Source organism: Chiloscyllium punctatum, chromosome 6 (assembly GCF_047496795.1).
Source record: "Chiloscyllium punctatum isolate Juve2018m chromosome 6, sChiPun1.3, whole genome shotgun sequence".
NCBI classification, from domain to species: domain Eukaryota; kingdom Metazoa; phylum Chordata; class Chondrichthyes; order Orectolobiformes; family Hemiscylliidae; genus Chiloscyllium; species Chiloscyllium punctatum.
This window is the reverse complement of record NC_092744.1, coordinates 51,877,744-51,894,342: the sequence shown is the minus strand read 5'-3', so window position 1 is coordinate 51,894,342 and position 16,599 is coordinate 51,877,744. Positions and strand designations below refer to the sequence as shown.

The following is a 16,599-nucleotide window of genomic DNA, read 5'->3' as shown; positions in this document are numbered from 1 at the left end:
GCATGAAGTTTCTGTCACAATTAAAAATTGCAAATATTTTGAAGGGCTGATATGAAGCAAATTTGAAATTTAACTGACATTGCCAACCTTAAATGGGTGTAAGTGAAATTCATTTGTTTTCAATCAGCTTAGCTCTTAACTTCTTTTCTTATATCTTATCCTGATGTTGCTGCTATTATTATGTTTTGTGGAAAATACCACAGTTTTGGCATCAATTGAAAGATTGTTACAGAAGAAACATAATCTATGAGACACAGCCTCAACTTACTTTCAAACTGTTTCTGCAAGTAAATGTAGGACATTCAAGTGCAAAAGGAACTGAAAGTTTTATGAGTGGGAACTGAGCATTTCAATATGATGAAGACCAAGATTTTGATTTCCTGACAGGAACAGTCTCTTGCACGATACTCATATATTGGTCAATGTAAAACTTTCTTACATCATTATAGTGAACCGGCGAGAGCCATTCTCTTAAAACACATCAACACCAACATCTGCCTGTAAAATTAATATTTTGGTGAAAGCTGGATCTACAAGCTTGCAACCAGTTTTCCAGGGCAGGCTTCACATTAGATACAGATGCTTTTTGTGAAAAAGTTTGCCAGTGGGAATGACATTCAGCATTCAGTATGAGAATTACACCAATCAAGACTCGTGATTCTTATTAAAATCAGAACCAGCCAAGCTTTGCCATGGTTACTAACAATACAAAAAGAATTCTGTGCAAAAATTCAAGATGTTTTTCTTCAAAACAAAAGAATACTTCTGAGATAACCTTGGATAACAGTATGATTTATTTTAAAAGGCAATCTCCACACTGATGGTTTGCCAAGACCACTTATCCAGAATGTCAGATTAATTTGTTGGCTCATTCATGTTCTTCTCTCTATGGGTATTAATTGTAGTTGAAAAAAAATTCACTTGTCACAATACGTATTTAGAAAACCTAGCAAAACAGAAGTTCCCTACTTTCGCCCTCCAGCTATCTTCATCACCTAACATCTGTTGAAGATGTTCTTGAAGCTGTTTAATCCTGTTCTGATGTGAAATCACCATCTGTTCCCTGTAATAAAAAAACAAAGTTACACATTGCTAAATGTTACAGAGCTTAAATTTTTATCAAAATTTTCAAAACAAAATTTCTCATGAAAAACATATAAAGCATTAATTTAACAAAAATATTTTGCTGTAAACAAACAAAAGAGACAGAAAAGTACTGGTTTCAAATTTATTGGACCATTCAAACTGCTGCCCATAAAATGGACTAGATATTGCAAATAGAAGGTAGAAGGTATTTCAACCATTTGAGTCAAATAGTCTGTGTCTGTCAATTACATTCAACATAAAATGAGGTAGGTTACAGCTGTATTACATAAGGGTGACACAGGATGGGTGACTTTTTAAAATTACTCCCAGACATCTTAGATGTGTGAGAAAAATTATTTCCATCCATAAAGCTTCAGAGAAATAAGGAAATTAATTTCTTTTTAAAGAATTCAGTTGACACTAAATGGAAGAGTGCTCTTTGGATCACCAGGTATGCCTAATTAAGAGACTGTCTGAAACAAAGTGATGGAGGAACATAGTTTTGTCAAAATTGTTGGATAAGGGTCTGAAAGGGCCTGAAAGGGTTAACACTGAGGCATGCCAATATACACAACCATTATGATGATTTCATATGGACTTGTGGGCATGACAACTTAGGATCTCAAAAGAGTAAGATCCAACATCTAGACCTCCTCAGAGTCTTTGTAACAATATCTATCTATCACATCGGTTAATGTGTAACTAGTTGCTAACATGCATTAAGTTATACTTTGTTAACTACAAGAGACTCTTTTAATTAGACCAAGAAATAGTTTTTCTCTACCACACTACGCCAAGCAGGCCATGTACTTTTCTAAATTTAAATAGAATAGTGGCAGCAACCTTCATCATGAGCGGCAACACAGCATAATGAACTGGTCTGTTCAGATAACATGTTAAGCTGTGATGTAAATTTGATTTGTAGCTCATACTAAATGGTACACAGTGTTGTGAGATCTTTAAATTCAGTTCTAATTTGCCTGCTCACACAGCATAATTAGCAGCAGGGATGGGTTGAATTCATAGGAACTCTATGAAGTAAACCCTCATTGCGATCCTCAATAAGGAAGTGTGCTCCAGTAACTGGTAAAAAAAATCATTTCAGACCTGATAAGAAATGCAATGCAACAGGACAGTTAGTAACTATTTGCAAAAGGAGATTTTGTAACTCCAAAGCAGATCCATTTTGTATCCACTTTGCAAGGTGGTGGTTTATGGAAGCCATCCAAACTGGAGTTTAGTATTGAGTGAACAGATATTGGAGTTTCTGTGAACACAATGTAAAATCCCTGGCTGACCAAGAAAAGCTTTAAAACAACACAATAATCTAGGCTCGACAAGAGTGAAGTTTGAAATTTACTTACAGCTCAAATTGAGCATAGTGAGCAGTAAGGTAAAGGTACAGCAACTGAAATAAAGTGTCACAAAAGAAATATTAACAAGTGCTAGTCAAGTAAATAATTTGCCAGAATATGTGAACTTTGCTTGAACATTAACAAATTTAAATTGAATGTTTGTAACCACAAATGAAAATAGCTATTTTTGAATTGTCGGTGATTTTCATTGCTGCCAGGCCAGTGGCCAACCATCAAGAAAGACATCAAGTCAAGATATTAAGAAGAAAAGACAGGGTAGAAAAAGATAGACTATTGCCACTAGTTGGATATTCTAGATATAGGGGGCATAGTCTGAGAATTAGGGGGCTGGACCATTCAGGAGAGATTTAGAAAGCATTCTACACACAAAGGGTGGTTATGTTTGGACTTCTTCCATAAATGGCAATAGATGTTGGATTGTTGTTTTTTTTTCGATTCCCTACTGTGTGGAAACAGGCCCTTCAGCCCAACAAGTCCACACCGACCCTCCGAAGAGTATCCCATCCAGACCCATTTCCATCTGACTAATGCACCAAATACTATGGGGAAATTAGCATAGCCAATTCACCTAACCTGCACATCTTTGGACTGTGGGAGGAAACCTTAATTTTCTATCTGTATTCAATACATTTTTGTTCAGCAACGGTATTAAAGAATATGGTGCAAAAGTAGGTATAAGGAGTTAGCCCACAGATTAGCTATGATCTCACTGAATGAATGCTGCATCAGCCTCAAGGGGCTGAATGGCCTCCCCTTGTTTTTATGTCCCAACAAGTTTAATTTTTCTTTCATAAATATCTCTGATAGAAACCAAACATTTCAATGCAGAATCTCAAAAAATGTACAGAATGATTTTATGGATTTACAGTTAGGCAAAGAAGGGATAATTTATTGGAAAATGCCAAGCAAGGAACACAATAGATGAATACAATATAAAAGCTGTTGAAATCCAGAATTTTTTATTCAAAATTAATGATAAATAGAAAAGGTCCCTATTGTGATTAGTTAATTCCCTACTAGCAATTGATACTACAGAATGAAAAAAACAATGCCAAATAAATTACGCCAAACTCCGGATGTCATGATCTAGAATATACATTTTATGGTCTTGAAAACAGTAGTACAGTGTTTGTAAGAAATTAAATGAAAACATACACAACTGGCCAAGTTTGACAATGTCATACAATCAAACTTGTTTGTAAATTTAGCTTTGGTGTAAATTGCATAAGTACAAATGCCAGAAATTTAACTTACTGTTCCCAATGGAAATTGATAGAGGGAGAACTAATATAGAAGGATTATTTATCTATCTGCTCCTGCTTTGTAGAAATTTCAATCATGAATGAGGTATTTGCTCAACTCAAATAAACACCTCCTACAAGTATGAAAATCGAGGCGCTGCTACATTGATAAAGCCTTGAGGGCCTTTTAACCATGGCCTGATTAGGGCAGCTGCTTATTAACTCAGGATCAGTAAAGTCTTGCCTCATAGTTAACAAAATTGATGCAACACTTGGTGATAAATACATGATTGTGATTGTCGACTGCCAAACAGATAAAATTGAAAAAAATCTGCAAAGGTTTTCTTACTACACAGGAAAATAGGAACAGGAGTGGACCATTTAGTTCTTCATGCCTGTTCTTCCATTCAATGAGGTTATGGCTGATCTGTGGCCTAATTCCATACAGCTGACTTTAGCTCATATTTTTTAATATCTTTGCTTAACAAAAAAATCTACTGCAGATGCATAATTACCAACTGATCCTGCATCCATTACTATTTGTAGAAGAGAGTTCAAAACACTTACTACATTTATTTATCTAAGTGCTTTATAATGGTCTGGCCTAATTCTCGAACCATGTTTCATAGTCCTATAATCCTCAACCAGTGGAAATAGTTTATCTGTCTTTTACTGCCTTTTACCTCTTTACCTGTCTTATCCTGTTAGTATCTTGGAAGACTTCAATCAGGTCACTCTTTAAAGTGTGGACCTTTTAAAGTCTAGAGAAAACAGGCCCAATTTTTATAATCCGTCCTCATAACTTAACCCTCAAAGTCCAGATATCATTCTTGTAAGTTCACGTTATACTCCCCCCAAAGTCAATACATCCTTTTTCAGGTGTGGTGTTCAGAACTGCTCACAGTACTCCAAGTGGAATCTAACCAGGGTTTTGTATAACTGCAGCACAAATTCAACATCCCTGTACTCTCGTCTTTTCAATGTAATGGCCAACATCCCATTAGCTCTCCTGATTATTTTCTGCACCTACTCACAACATTTAAAAAAATCAGTGCACCTAAACTCCCAAGTCTCTTTGGACATTCACTGTATTTAACTTCATATCATTTGGAGGCTATCCTAATCTATATATTTTTGATCCAAAATAGATAACCTCACACTTACTTACACTGAACTCCATCTGTCACAGTTTTGCCTAATCATTTAATTGTGTGCTCACAATTTCATGTTAACTGATCATGCCTCACACTCAAAATTCAGAACTCCTACTTTCAATTCCTCCATTATTTCATTACCCCTCATTACTGAGGTAATCCACTCCAGTCATACAACACTCCATAGTTAAATTGGCGAGGCATTGAGATCAGATGAACTGCACCCAAGTACACTGAAGGAAGTGACAATGGAGCACTGACAATAATCTTTCAGTCTGCCCTCGATTCAAGGGAGATTGCAGAGAACTGGGGAACTGCAGATATTATGCCCTTATTCAATACGTTTGTTGGGATAGGCTCAGCAATTAAAGATAAATCAGTTTCATTTCAATGGTGGGGAAGTTTCTAGAAGCAATTATTCAGGATAGAATTAGTAGTCACATGGGGTAAAGGGAAGGACATTTAGGTAGAGCCAACATGAATTTCTAAGGGGGGAAATCATGTTTAACTAACTTGTTGGAGTTTTTGAAGAGATAACAGGAAGTGTGGATCATGGTAATATTGTTGATGCGGTGTACATAAATTTGAAAAGGCATTTGATACAGTGATAGCAACATTTGAGAAATGTTATAGCTCATGGAATAAATGGAGTAGTAACTATGTGGATACAAAACTGGCTGAGTAATAGGAAATGGAGAGCAGTGATCAATGGGGTCAGTACTGGGACCCTTATTTCTTCAGATTAATGATCCAGATCATGGTGCACCAGGACAATTTCAAACTTAGTGGGGATTACAAAAGTTTGAAGCATCATAAACTGCAAGGAGGACAGAATGCAGAACTCCAAAAGGACAGAAGTGTTAGTAAGTAGGCAGGTAGGTGGCAGATTAGGTTCAATGCAGAGAGCTGTCAAGTGTTTCATTGTGGTAGGAAGAAAATTGACACACAGTATGAAATAAAGGTTACAAAAGAGGGTGCAGGAACAGAAGGATCTAGGTGCACATGTACATAGATCACTGAAGGTGGCAAGCTAAATGGAGACAGTAATTAATCAATTATATAGTATGCTTTGCTTTGGGGCTTCAAAAAAGCCGCAAGGAGGCTATACAAGCCAGCTGTTAAATGTCAGCATAATAGGAAGTGTATGATCACATTGGAGAAAGTACCAGAGATAATTAGAGAAATGGTTCCTGGGATGGGGAAACTCAGCTAGGAGGATAGATTGGAGTTTGGGCTGTTCTCCTTGGAAAAAAGAAGATTGAGAGGTGATCTTTAGATTAGATTACTTATAGTGTGGAAACAGGCCCTTCGGCCCAACAAGTGCACACCGCCCCGCCGAAGTGCAATCCACCCAGACCCATTCCCCTTCACCTAACACTATGGGCAATTTAGTGTGGCCAATCCACCTAACCTGCACATTTTTGGATTGTGGGTGGAAACCAGAGCACCCGGAGAAAACCCACGCAGATACGGGGAGAATGTGCAAACTCCACACAAAGAGTCGCCTGAGGTGGGAATTGAAACCAAGTCTCTGGCGCTGTGAGACAGCAGTGCTAACCACTGTGTCACCATGCCGCCCGATATCCAAGATATTAACAGGATAAGACAGGTAAAGAGGTAAAATGCAGTAAAAGACAGATAAACTATTTCCACTGGTCAAGGTTTCAATGTCATGATAGATCTGGATAGAGTAGTTAGGGAAACATTGTTCCCACTTATGAAAAGATCAAGAACAAGATGGTGCAGACTTAAATTAGCAGAGAGAGTCTGGAATGCACTGCCTAAAAGTGTGGTGGAGGCAGAGCTAATTCGGCATTCAAGAGGGCAACTGGAGATTATTTGAAAATAAACATTGCACAAGGGTATGGGAAAAGGCAGGCAAGTAGCACTAAATCATGATGCTCACTGGACACCCATTACCGACACGAAGGGCTAAATGACTCTTTCTGCATGTAAAAAAAGATTTTGTAATATATCTATGTCCCTCCAATTTCTGGCTTATTTTGGATCTCTGATTTAATGAATCCATTACTGATGACCATGTCTTTAGATACCTACGTTCTAAGCTTTAGAATTTCTCCTTAAATCTTTCCACCTCACTTACCTTTCTCTCTTCCTCTTAGAACCTCCCATTTTGTGCGATGTTTGATCACCTGATCAGCAAATATGACCCAGTATCAAATTTTGTTTGATAACGTGTGCTTGAAGCTTTGGAACATTTTGTTGTGTTAAAGGTGTTATATAAATGCAAATTATTGTTTTGCATACTTTGAGAAATTGAAAACAGTCTTTTATCAAGGAGAGTTTAACAAATCAAATATTTTAAGAAAGTGTTAGCACATCTATCACAATTTTGACAGAAATGAGAATTACAGAATGCAATATTTTGGTGGAAATAAAATCCTGCTCCATGTGAAGTGGATTAATGTTATTATCTTAGCCCAGTACTGAGAAACTGAAAAGAAGGTTAGAATCAAGTAGTTTCTGTCACTCTTGCCCTATCATATCTGATCTTGTCTACTTATTACATTGAGGATTTGTTATGGATGATGTGATCTTTGGATTTCTTTTTCCTTGAACTTGCAGCTTAGCATAAATGGGTTTTTTATACTGCAATCATATAAATTACATATAGACGTCACAGTCTGAAGCCAGTAATTAATACTAATTCTGCCAAGTAACCATGATACTTTGTTTATTACTATTTGTGGTTCTAGTATGAGCTACGGCGTTCAGATTATTTGCACAACTGCAATTAATTCATCCTTTGGTGCTCTACAACATCAGGGGAAAACAGAAGAAATTAACAGCATTACGTCACTGGTAGAAAAATATGGCAAAGATAAATCAATTTAAGACAGGAAAAGATCAGAAAAAAAAGTTAGTAGGTGTTGTGATGCTGCTGCTCTTTTAACAAGGTTACATTGTCCTTGGTTTTTTTTTCCAGAGGGTTTGAAAACACATAGATTCTGATATGTGTGGTTTGGATGGACTTTGGGGCTAATTTGATTATAGCGAACAGATACTGCCTTAGGCAAAATGCTTTCAAGTTTAATTAAAAAAAAACACTTGTACAATGAAAAGGGAGTGGCCAGTTCTTCCAGCACAGCTTTTCTCCAGTTTGTTTTGGCTTTAGCAGTGTGGCTGTTCAGAGCTGCTGGTCAGTTTAAGCTGAAGAATCCAAAGAAATAACCACAATGGAAGGAAGGTCCATGCTAATCTCTCTGCCATCTCTCTCTCCTGTAAGAACCTGTGTCTGATTTTATCTTTTTCTCAAGAGGGTGTTTATGGAGACTGTTGCAGGCATTTGGAACAGCATCATTAAGGTGGGATAGTCTGTTGGGTTTTCAGATAGGTTCAGTTATTCTGTGTTCTGTTCTCATTTATTTTGGTTTCATTTGGTACTCTGTAAATAAATTCTGTTTTGTTTAAAACCGAGGGGTTTTGACTAGCTGCATCACTCCTGGAATATCCACTCTAAACCTGCTTAAAACAATGAGAAAAGTTAGGATCTGGGCTGCTTTCTTCAAATATTTTGAGGGGGTCTGGCATGGTCCTTAACAAAGTTCATAACAATGACAAATACGGATGAGACTGAGGTAACCAAATCATATAGTTGGGTAGTGGAGACAAAAAGAAACCATGAAATAAGGAGACTTTTCTTCCCATTAGAGTGTGAATATGTGGTATAAAGTAATTCTGGATTTTTAAACTGATATCTTGATTGGATATCTTGAAAAAGGAAATTAAAGACTGAAAATGTTAATACATTTTAAGCAATCTCACAAGAAGTCAAAGATGCTGTTTTGTCATGAATATGAGATGTTTTGTTCTTTAGAAGTTGGAATTGCTATAGATTTTTGAAATGAAGCCTGAAGTCAGTCTGAGAGCAGAACCTTGTTTTTTTTTTGATTGACAATTTAATTAAATAGCAAGCTAACATTGCTCTTGGTGAGCAGGAGCTAAAATACAGCATTCTAAAAAGTTTTCATATCTGTAAGAAAGGTAAATACAAGAACTACTGAATGTAAATTATCTGAATGGCATTTTCATGCATCAACATTTGAATCTGTGGTGGGTCTGTGGGGGCTGAGGTTTAATTTAACATAAGTAACACATGTGTTTGGTTGCAGATGAAAGTATTAAAGAAGACAAAAGGGTTGATGTAATGAGCTGAGCAAATGGATATCAAAAGTAACATTCTTACAATTATGTGGGAAAATGAGGGTGATCAGGAGGAATAGGGTGTCTGCAGCACTCCTGCAAGCTCTCCTCTAAGTCATATAACATCTGATTTGGGATAATATCAGAATTCCCACACTGGGTCAAAGACCTGGAACTTTCCATCCTAATAGCACCATTTATATACCTGCAATACATGAATTCTGGTGCTTCAAGAGGGCCGCTCACCATCATATCCTCAGGGTAATTATGGATGGGCAACAAATAATGACCTTGCCAGCAATGTCCTATTAAAGAATTTTTTTAAATCCCCAGAATTAATTAAGCAAAATGTAAGTTGTGTTTTGGTTTTATTCTTTCATGGGATATTGTCATGTCTAATGTTGATTGCTCATCTGTAATTACTACAGGTATTTGCTTGCTAGGGTATTTCAGAAGTCAGTTAAGATTTAACCAAACTGCTGTGTGACTGCAATTAGATGTAGGTTAGATTAGGAAAGAACAACACTTTTCTTCTCTATTAGTGACATGGGTTTTTGATCGGTTCAAATCCTACTATGCTACAAGTGAAAATTCAATGTCCTCTAAAGAATAAGCCTGTGCCTCTGGATTACCAGTATTGGAGACATTCCCACTATTCTTATAATCTCACCCCACTTTAATAAATGTGACAAATCCTTACAACCAGATTTTTTTTTATCGCATGGTATTAGTTGAAGTAGATTAGAACATTGCACTTGCCCTAACTATAACCTGAAATTTCTCTTTGTTGAAGAACTGTCACTCCACCATTTAAATATGTAACAGAGTTCTGCTACGAGGTTAGAAGGCAGCAACAAGAAGAATGGTTAGGTGGGAAAAGAAGGCACACAGCCAGCTGGTCATGGGGAGGAGTTGGTTCCAAAAGCAGTGGGGAGAAAGAGGCTCGAAGGTGGGTGGGAGGATTATAAGAAGGCTGAAAGAGGGCTGGATTGGGAGAAGATTACAAAAGGAACATAGAGCAGAAGTTGGCAAGTGGAGCAGGGGGTGAAGAAGGCTACAAAGGGATGAAGAGGGTATGACTGTAAGGAGAAGTGGAAGGTTGCAAGTGGAGAGAACAAGGTTGCAAAGGGGAAAGCGAGGCTGCAACAGGGAAGAGGGAGGCTGCAAAGGGAGACTAGATGGATACAGGGAAGCCCGCAAGGGAGAGAGGGAGCCTACATGGTAGAAGAAGGAAGCTTCAACAAAGAGTGAGGGAGGTTACAAAGGAAAGAGACAGTTTTAAACCCAGCGAGAAAGCTAACTGATGACCATGAAAACTTGAAATCACTGAGTCATGGGATCATAGAGGTCTACAGCATAGTCAAAGACTCTGCAGCCAATCAACCTTTTTCCTGTCAAAATCAGCCACATTACTATTCAAATCCCATTTTTTAGCATTTGGCCCATAGCCTTGTAATGATTTTTTTGTATATAAATGTAGAATGCCCAGCTCAAGGCTGAATAATTTCAGGATAGTATATGTGGAAAAGTGTGATATATGTTGTTGTAATTAATGCTTTGTATGAATTGCTAATTTAGATTCATGTCTGAGGCATGGTAAAAAGCAAAAACTATAACACCATTAAAATGAAGTCAGCTCACGGAAATGCATACCAATTTATTTTGTCACCAGAGGTTAGAAATTCCATTTCAGTCTCTTAAACAATCCAAATTAATCAGGAAAGGTCTTGCTGTCACCAGGAGAATGAAGCATGTTTCCCACAATTAAGAGGACTTGGCTGCTATTGTGATGGACTGGATTAAATCGAGCCCTTGTTTCACTTAATAGTGAAATCAAGTCAATATAACTGCATGTTGAATGACATGTTGCTTCACTGACATCTAAGTGTGTCAAGAGGAAGCTGGAGGGTTCTTCTTTAATGATCTTGGAGAAAATGCTTCCAAAATTTCCGAGTCTGCAGCTGTCTGTTGTGAGATCTGTGGAGGATTGTTTTCAGTCCTCCCTTTCTCCATAACTTGCTTTCTTTTCTTGGAACAGATAAAAGAATAAAACTCTTGGTTCACCTGATGAATGCAATGCATTTCATGAAGGTAACTGCAAGAGAGAGAATCAGCAAATTAAACAAATGTGAAAGTAGATAGCAGTGATTGATATAATTGGCTGTGAGGAATTGCATGTAAAGTGAAGGAATGGCATGGGTGCAAGAGAATTGAGTGTGAGCAGTGATGTGATGGAGTAGGTTTGATAAGGCAAATTGAGAGGGTGCAGTGATTGAAGTGTATGTACAACCATACTCACCTTCCTCTACTAGCTGAGGCCATTAAAACACTTCTTACACTGAAGCCAGGAGCATTGCACAATGCAGTGGGCTGATGTCTCCTGGACCACCTCAAGCCATGTCTTCTTTAAGGCAACAGGCTTCTTAGTCTTATTGCTAAGGGAAAGTATTGCTCTTCAATTCCTCGCTGCCTCCAGCAGTTTATCATAAAAGACATCATTAAAACAAGGCGTCTTTGTGTATCCTGAGTAATACATGTGTGGTTTCTATACTAGAGGCCTCAATTCCCGCAAGTTCCACTTTTGGATTAACTATTTGGATTCTTGAGTTTGCATCATGTCAGTCTGCATTCCCCTGCTACAATGCTTTTGGTGCCAAACCTGGAATTAAAATTATAATATAGTAGCTGTATCAGAGGACCACAGCTAGACACACAGAAATTACATCCAGTTGCCCAGACTTCATTGGGACTCATGTATCAGCTTGACACATTTCACAAGGAAAATTATGTTTTTCACCACATTATAGATTGTCAGTATGAATCAGATTTAGATGAACAATGTATTGGAATTATATTTTTCCTCTAAACTTGGGGCAAAAATGAACTGGTGGATTCAAAAGCTGTAATTAAGGACTATCATTTAGCCTTTGTCCCTAAAGTTGTAAATAATAGAGGTTAAAAGATTTTTAAGTTTCAAAGTTTGGCAACATGTGAGGTTGGTCTCTTAGGTAAAGATTAATTTGCTTCAAGTTCCATTTCTGTCCATTTTTGAGACTAAAAGAATGTTCCCTTTCTTACAGACCGTTCCTGTTACTACACTTGTGAATTTACTGGGTTTGGAAATAAAAAGTGATGATAAAATATAATTATAGAAAATCAATTACACTAGTATTTTCAATCTTAGGATTTCAGTAAAGAGTGCTGTAAACTGTTCACCAATTACTATAACAGGCACAAAAAAGTAATGTCTGTAAAGGGAAAGATTCAAAGGTAATACATTCTATAAATGCACTGAGCAAACCTAGATGGTTATTAAGTCTTTAATCAGTAACTAATTAAAAACTTTATAGTCATCTATGTTTGTTCAATATATTCACTTAAGTTGTATGACCCTTTGATCTTTTACTTTACATTCTGTTACGATGTATTCTCTCTCACTAGCTGTCTGAAGAACGCACCAGGGCACCGAAAGCTTGCAGTTTCAAATAACCCGGTGTTGTGTGATTGTTGACTTTATCCACCCCAGTCCAACAGTCTACATTGTGATAAGACCTCAAAAGAGGTCTATGTTATCAACACTGGAAAGAAGCTTTGAGGTCATCAGATAGAAAGATGTTGCTAGGCCAACAAACCTGGAAAGAATTAGTTGAATAAACAATCTTAAAGTTAAGATAAGAGTGATATTTCACTGGGATTGAGTATCTGCACAGGGTATTGCTGGGGAAAAAAGCTGAATCTTTGGTTTTGTTGCTTGTATTAAGATTTTGTGAAATTGCCTTATACAAAGTTTGTTTTTCTTGTGTCTAATTATCTTGCTTTTATTGTTAAAAGAACATTGACACCCTTGCAGGAATATGTTCAGTGACTGTTCATGGTAACCAAACAGCAAAAAAGAAACTTATGATCTATCGAGCCAGATTTCACTCTCAGATTGACTTGTCCAGTATTACGATCATACTGGCATCATAACTAAAGTAGATAAAATGCAGATATTGAAACATTTAGAATATAGGAAATGAATTTGGGAATTAGAAACAGTTATGCGACAAATATGAAGAAAAGCTGATAGCAGTTATATCACTTGGCTGCAACTGAACATGAGTGGAAAATAAAAAGATAGGGATCATAATATTTTTGGCAGAAGAATAATGGGCAAAAGCAGTTAAGAATGGATACTGTAGATGAAGTAGATGAAAACAAAAAAAATAGATTCAGACAAAGTAAACCATAGATTCCCAATAGTGTGGAAACAGGCCCTTCAGCTCAACAAGTCCACACTGCCCCTTGAAGAGTAACCCACCCAGTATCCTAATACTCTGCATTTACCCCGACTAATGCACCTAACCTACACATTCCTACTATAGACAATTTAGCATGGTAATTCACCTAACCTGCACATCTTTGGATTGTGAGAGCAAACCAGAGCAAAAACATGCAGGCATGGGGAGAATGCACAAACTCCACACAGCCAGTTGCCCGAGGCAGAGATCAAACCCAGGTCTGACGCTGTGAGGCAGCACTATCAATCACTGAGACATCATGTCACCCCAGTTAAATACTTTCTAGCTAGTCAGTACAAATTGCCAATACAGGCTAGACTTTCTCGAACCAGTCTGGGACCAATCCATGACAGGGATGCTTTAAAATGATGTTTAGGACCTAATTCTGAGATTCGAACCACCTGCAATCCTGAGGGATGCAGTATAAAGACACCCAGCATGAACTAGCAATCTTAAGAATGCATGGCAATTGAGAATCTCAGAATCCCTGTAATTTTGATGGACTTGGGCCAATTTTCTAAAGCAACAGTGTACATCAACTCAAAGCTGTCATGAGCCATGGAGGAATATTGCTCTAGAATCGAGATATTTTTGACAGGCATAATTAAATATTGTATGAAAATTAAATATGCTTATATTGCAGTGATTGATGATAGGACTTTGTCCTTAAAAGATAAATGACTATTAAATTGGCCAGCAATGTGAAAGTAGAAAAATATTCAGATGCCAGGGCACATTATTTATTGGATAGAATGTCCTTTTGTATTTACAATATTGAAATTCAGATTTGGCTGTGTTAGTTATCTTCAGTGCTATAATAATTTGATTTAATTTCATCTTAGATCATTTGAATGTTTCAAAAGCTTGCACAGATTAATGTATTCTTCAAATAATTTTGAAGACTTTAACATATTCAGCTCTGGTGGTTTACATTTGTGCAATATAATATTGTTATAAATGATTGGCTAAGCTTCAAGATTCACTAATGGATTTAGCCCAGCTGTCAAGGTTACTATGCATACATATTTAATAATTTTATGAGATCCTAATTTTTTTAAAAAATAGTTTGTGAATTACTATTTGTTTGACAGTTTTAGGAACATATCAAAGGCTCCCTGTTGTTATCATAGGGCTCATGAAATCTGGAAACAGTGGCTTCTGGCTGAGTGCATATGGGCATTGAGGGAACTATGGGTGACTTGGTTAAGAGAGGATTAAGATGAGGTATAGGAATGATTGGCATGAAGAGGCATGGGGTCATAGGGTATACAGTGAATTTGGAAGGGGTATGGAGAACAAGGGGTGTAATTGGAAGCCAGGGGAATAAGAGCTGAGGGTAAGGGTCCTCATCTCCACAACTATGCCCCAGATCGTATAGGCGGGCCTTTTAACCCAGCTATGTTGGAATCTACTAACCTCTCTTACCATCTCAGGCCTGCATCAGGCAACATCAGCCCTACTACTATTCCAGCATAAAGATAGCATGGGTGAGTGCTGCCAAATCAGAGTTCAGACTGAATCAAGAACATAGCCTAACTGGCTATTGCTGCCTGCAAGATGAAAATCTGATTCCATGTTACCTAAGTTTAGGCATGCCATTTTGTGGCCTCGATAGGAAAATCTAAATCACATGGATTTCATGGACCTTAAAAGAAGTTTTATGATAGGCAGTTGGATAAAAGACAAATGAATTGAATTTAGATTATCATAGTTGAGAATACAGAGATGCTAGGGGAGGAGGGGAAATACCACCACTGATGTTGTTTGCATGGGAAGAGAGATAGGTCATGATATAAATGTTCTTTATTTCAAAAATATTTTCTAAAAGAGCAACATCATTTGACTGTTACCTTTCTTGTTTCAATGCTTCCAGCTTCTCTTCTGCTTGACTTAGGGCAGTTTTTAGAGTCAGTATTTCATTTTGAGAGACTGATGATCGGTCTTGTAGTTTTGACTCCTGGCGAACTTTGATTTCTAGCTGTTCTTCTAAACTCTTACACTTTTGTTCACAACGTAGCCATTGTTTCTCTTTTTCTTCAATCTCTTTACAATATCTGTGATAATATAAAGAATTTCCGTAACTGAAATAATCTGCCTATAATAGTAATAGTGTACAACAGAAAATGAAAACCTGATCAAAAGGGCCACAACACACTGCAGTACACCAGAGCTGCAAAAAGAGGAAGAAGAACACCTCTACAATGTATTCGCCAAAAACGGATACCCGTGCAATTTCATCAACAGATGCCTAAGGGAAAGACAACGGAACGAGGACATGCCGCAACCCAAAGGACTAGCCACATTACCATACATCAAGAGCATTTCCGAACTGACAGCCAGACTACTCCGACCACTAGGACTCATAACAGCACACAAACCAACAGCCACTCTCAGACAATAACTCACCAGAACGAAGGACTCAATACCCAGCATGAGCAAAACCAATGTAGAGTACAAAATCCCATGCAAAGACTGCACAAAACACTACATAGGACAAACAGGAAGACAGCTAACGATCTGCATCCATGAACACCAACTAGCCACGAAACAACACGACCAGCTATCCTTAGTAGCCACACATGCAGATGACAAGCAACAGGAGTTCGACTGGGACAACACTACTATTATAGGACAAGCCAAACAGAGAACAGCCAGGGAATTCCTAGAGGCATGGCACTCATCCCCAGATTCAATCAATAAGCACATCGATCTGGACCCAATATACCGACCACTGCAATGGACAGCTGGAACTGACAACCGGAAGCGGCAGAGACAAACCACTATAAATGCCGGAGGAAACATCACAGAAGCGCTTCACAGGAGGCTCCCAAGCACTGAGGATGTCACCTAGACAGGGGACGAAACGTCTGCAACACAAATTCCCAGCTCGGCAAACAGAACCACAACAAATGAAAACCTATTACTTACCTGGATTCCCTCTCATTATGTACATACTCCAGTTTTGTTAGCTTTGAGAGAAGATCTTCCACTTCCCTTGATTGATTCCTATGTAGTTATAAAAGCAACAATGATTACATTTTCCAATATCCATTCTTTGTTACATAAACACCAAAATTAGAGACTAGAGGGTAACTTTTGCTGGCAGCAAGAATCAAAAAGGAGAGAAGGCAATCTTTTTCAACAGTTGGGGTTGCAGTCAGAGCTGGCATGATTCACTGAAAATTCTGCTCTTCTCTAGCTTAGACCTCCTCTGCTACCCCAGTTCCTTTGCCTGGTCACCTGGTCAATGCCATAAGGTCTGGAATTCCTTTGTCTTCACTTTTCCTACTCTTTCACT

At 37.7% G+C, this 16,599-nt stretch overlaps 1 protein-coding gene across 1 annotated transcript in view; it reads right to left on the bottom strand.

The window, feature by feature from the left end:
* The window catches only part of lekr1 (Leucine-, glutamate- and lysine-rich protein 1), a 221,953-nt gene that overhangs the window by 22,046 nt on the left and 183,308 nt on the right, over positions 1 to 16,599 (bottom strand). Inside the window, exons 9-11 of the mRNA XM_072572657.1 lie at positions 16,230 to 16,307; positions 15,152 to 15,355; positions 970 to 1,063 (exon numbers count right to left, since the gene is read on the bottom strand). Coding sequence (XP_072428758.1) covers positions 970 to 1,063; positions 15,152 to 15,355; positions 16,230 to 16,307 — 376 coding nt within the window. The remainder of the gene's footprint in view (positions 1 to 969; positions 1,064 to 15,151; positions 15,356 to 16,229; positions 16,308 to 16,599) is intronic.